General features: G+C 40.9%; 1 protein-coding gene across 1 annotated transcript; it reads right to left on the bottom strand.

Moving 5' to 3' along the window:
* Positions 1 to 4: 4 nt before the first annotated feature.
* LOC113405422 (titin-like) lies at positions 5 to 3,543 on the bottom strand (the record flags this gene model as incomplete). The annotated part of the gene is made up of 7 exons (XM_026646629.2): positions 3,282 to 3,543; positions 2,463 to 2,750; positions 2,024 to 2,302; positions 1,657 to 1,935; positions 1,290 to 1,568; positions 369 to 656; positions 5 to 202 (listed from the first exon to the last, which is right to left on the bottom strand). Coding segments are annotated over exons 1-7 (1,858 nt in total), but the record flags the coding sequence as incomplete, so codon positions are not given.
* Positions 3,544 to 3,549: the final 6 nt, after the last annotated feature.

The following is a 3,549-nucleotide window of genomic DNA, read 5'->3' as shown; positions in this document are numbered from 1 at the left end:
GCATTCAGAATTGTCAAATGGGCTATGTTTTCTACATAACTGATCTGGTATTTTCCTCCAGTCCGTATCTCTTGGTTATTTTTTGCCCAAGTGACCTTAATTGGTTGTGTTCCTGATATGTGACATTCAAAGTCAGCACTATCCCCAGCAAAAGCATCCGTGGGTGCAATTGGGATGTCAAACAATGGAGGATTCTTCCCTTCTACAGGGTGAAAGAAACAGAAAAACACATATAGCTTTTAAAAGCTCAATTAGTTTAAAGCATATTGTTAAATAAATAAATGTCGCACCTATTGTTTTAAGTTGAGAATGGAAATTTTAAAATGACCTGGTGACGTTAAAGGGAAATTATTTAATAACCAACCAACCTGTAAGCACAAGCCTGGCACTGGAAGAAGCAGTTCCAATAGCATTGGAAGCTGTACAAGTGTATTGCCCAGCAAGGCTCTTGTCAGTCTGCAAAAACTGGAGAGTTGCTACATTATTTAAGAAGGAGGTTTGCACATTGTAGCTATCTCGGATATGTACGCCGTCTTTAGACCAGGATACTTCAATAGGTTCTGAGCCGGTGATTCCGCAATCAAATGTAACTGGTAAGCCAACAGTTTCATGAATGTCTCTCAAAGTTCGTGTGACTGAAGGAGGAAGTTTACGCTCTGCAAGGAAAGTATTGAACAACAAAAATTTTGGGAAGTTATCTAGCTTTGGTGAATTCTCCAATAAGCACTGCCTAAGAAGACACTGTATTGTGGTATAGATTGGGCAGATTTACAAGAAGATACACTGGAAGATCCAGTCATTATTTTCAACCAATTTACATAATAAAAAAAAATAAGAGGCCCACAAAGAATCAAGGAGATTATTTGTTAGATCATTTAGCTTGGGGGCTGGTGTTAAGGGAGAGCTCTGCCAGGATGTGGACTACCAGTCAATGTGGTTACAAAATTATACATGAGGATAGAAATTTGCCATAACATTTAATTTATAATCTCACACTTTCTGCATTGGGAAGAGCTGGAAGAATAACTTCATTCATGAATGCCCTATTCTGAAGGGGAAGAATCAGAAGCCTGTATCACTTAGAAAGAGCGTTGGTTAACTAAAGATTGGTATTAGGAATTAATTTCTAGCAGACTTTCACTGGTGGAAGGTAATCAATGCTGAGGGGATTCTAGACAGGGTTGGTCAGTTAGAGGAACGTAATGTTCCTAAGAAGACACTTTTCTTTACTGAAAAAAACAACCCTTTAGTTATGCAACCTTTTAAATGTGTTAACATGATTTATTCACCTTGAGCAGAAACCAAAGCTGATGAAGAAGCCTCTCCAACACTGTTTTCTGCTTTGCAGATATACTCCCCACTATCACCGCTATCCACCTGGCTGAAAACCAAAGTGGCAACATTGTTCTTAAAGTACATTTTAGAGGTAGGAGTTGCTCTTAGTTTTGTATCTCCTTTGTACCATGATACAATAATTTCTGGGGTGCCAGCAACTTGGCATTGTAATGATGCAGAATCCCCAACTGTCACCTGAACGGGTTCCAAGCGTGTAACAAAATAAGGTGGTTCTAAAGAACAAAGACACATCATTAGTACCAAAATTTAAATACCACGACTATTACTATAAAAAAGATCCCTTGTGGAATGAGGACACACCTAATACTGAGACTGCACAGTGACAATTATCTTGCCCAGAATCATTCTCAATGTGGCAAGTATACTGTCCCTGATCTTCTACTTTACTACTGGGAACTTCCAGTATGGCAGAGGTTTCTGTGGTAGTGATGCTGCATTTGGCAGAATGAGCTACTTCAACTCCATTTTTCTTCCACAAGACTGCAATCGGAGGGGTACCAGAGTATGTGCATTCCAGAATTAATGGTTTTCCTTTCTCCACATTGAGATTATTCAGTTTTTTCACAAATTTGGCTGGTTCTACAGTGAACAATACAAAGATAAAAGTTAAAAGTTGACACCAAGAGATTTTTTTAGAGGAACGTGTGAAATTTCAAGCCTGACAAACCTTTTACAAAGAGCTGTGTTGTGCAAGAAACTCTGCCAGCCTCATTTGTGACCAGACAGGTGTAGTCTCCACTTTGGAGTGGCTGTACGTCAAACAGCTCCAGTTCTGCAACTGAATTTTCCAAGGAGATGTTGCATCTATGTCCTGGTACTAGTTCAACGCTACCTCTAAACCATTTAACATCCAGTGGAGGGGTGCCTTGTAGGATACTGGTAAAGGTTATATTTTCCCCAGATAAAACTTGCAGGGGATCAGGTTTCTTCACGAAAGAAGGAGGTTCTAAAGACACACAGAAAAGACAAGTGCACTTTGATGAAGAGTAAAAGATTCCCATACGAAACACAGGCGATTAGACTCATATAAACAGACCCAAAAATGTAAGCAATCCACAAAGAAAGTAGTTTATATCTGGAAGCTCTGCCTTGTTCTAGATACTAACCTCTAACAGTCAAATATGAACTGCATTCATCCGATCCAGCTATATTGGTAGCTGTGCATGAGTAAGTTCCCATATCAAATTCCTCTAATGTGTTCACTTTCAAAGTGCAAGTATTGTCTGTGAGAGTCGTCTGATACTTGTCTCCACTAGTGATCTCATGTCCGTCATGGAACCAGGAAACAGAAATAGGTGGTGACCCAGACACTTTGCAATCCAGGACAACATGCGAACCCAAGAGACCACTGGCTTCTTTCAGCTTTCTCGTGAAAGAAGGAGGTAAAATGCGATCTGTATAGGATGAAACACAGCTATAAATATTACAACAGGTTGATGGTTCCCAGGCAGTTAGCAGAAACACCGCACTTTCCTTTGGCAGACCTACGTTTGCCTGGGAGAATCCAAAACAGGCCTACAATTCAACCCATTGAGGCCTGAGGTACTGAGAGAAGATAAGAACGAGTTGTCAACTCACCCCTTCTGAGGGTCACCTTTCTCCTTTTATTTTTCAATAATTCCTCATAAGGAGAAGAACAGTATTGCACCATCAGGGATGTGCAGACTCAATTGATGAGACTGACCCCAAGCAACAGCCTCATCTTTGTGACAGGTGAAAAATGTGATGAAGGCTTCAACCTACTTCCTCCCTCCATGATCTCCACAACACTAGCGGACCCACACAGGGTGCCTTAGGTCACATTAGCAGTGAGTCTTCCCAAAGTGGCAGCAGCCTGACATGATACCGAAGGAAGCAGCGTGTTGTGTAACGCCTTTTGAAGAAATGGTAAGAATCAAAGATAATTCACAAGTTAATCAACTAACCTGAAACACGCACTGAAGCTGTGCACCTGCTTTGACCAACACTGTTTTTCACCTCAAAAGTATACTCCCCACTGTCTTCTACTTTTGCATTGAGGATCTTGAGCCCAGACACTTTGTTGAAGAAGCTAATTTTGTATTTCTGATTAGTAGACAGCTCTTTCCCATTCTTAAACCACCTAGTGGTAAGCTCCGGTGTGCCGTCCACTGTGCATTCTAGAGTACAAGAGTCTCCAGAGGTGACTTTCATTGGGCCGGGCTTCTCTACAAT

This window comes from Terrapene carolina, unplaced genomic scaffold (genome assembly GCF_002925995.2).
Source record: "Terrapene carolina triunguis isolate 2854851 unplaced genomic scaffold, T_m_triunguis-2.0 Scaffold36112, whole genome shotgun sequence".
Taxonomy (NCBI): domain Eukaryota; kingdom Metazoa; phylum Chordata; order Testudines; family Emydidae; genus Terrapene; species Terrapene triunguis.
The sequence above is the reverse complement of the archived record's forward strand: the minus strand, read 5'-3'. Positions and strand labels throughout refer to the sequence as shown.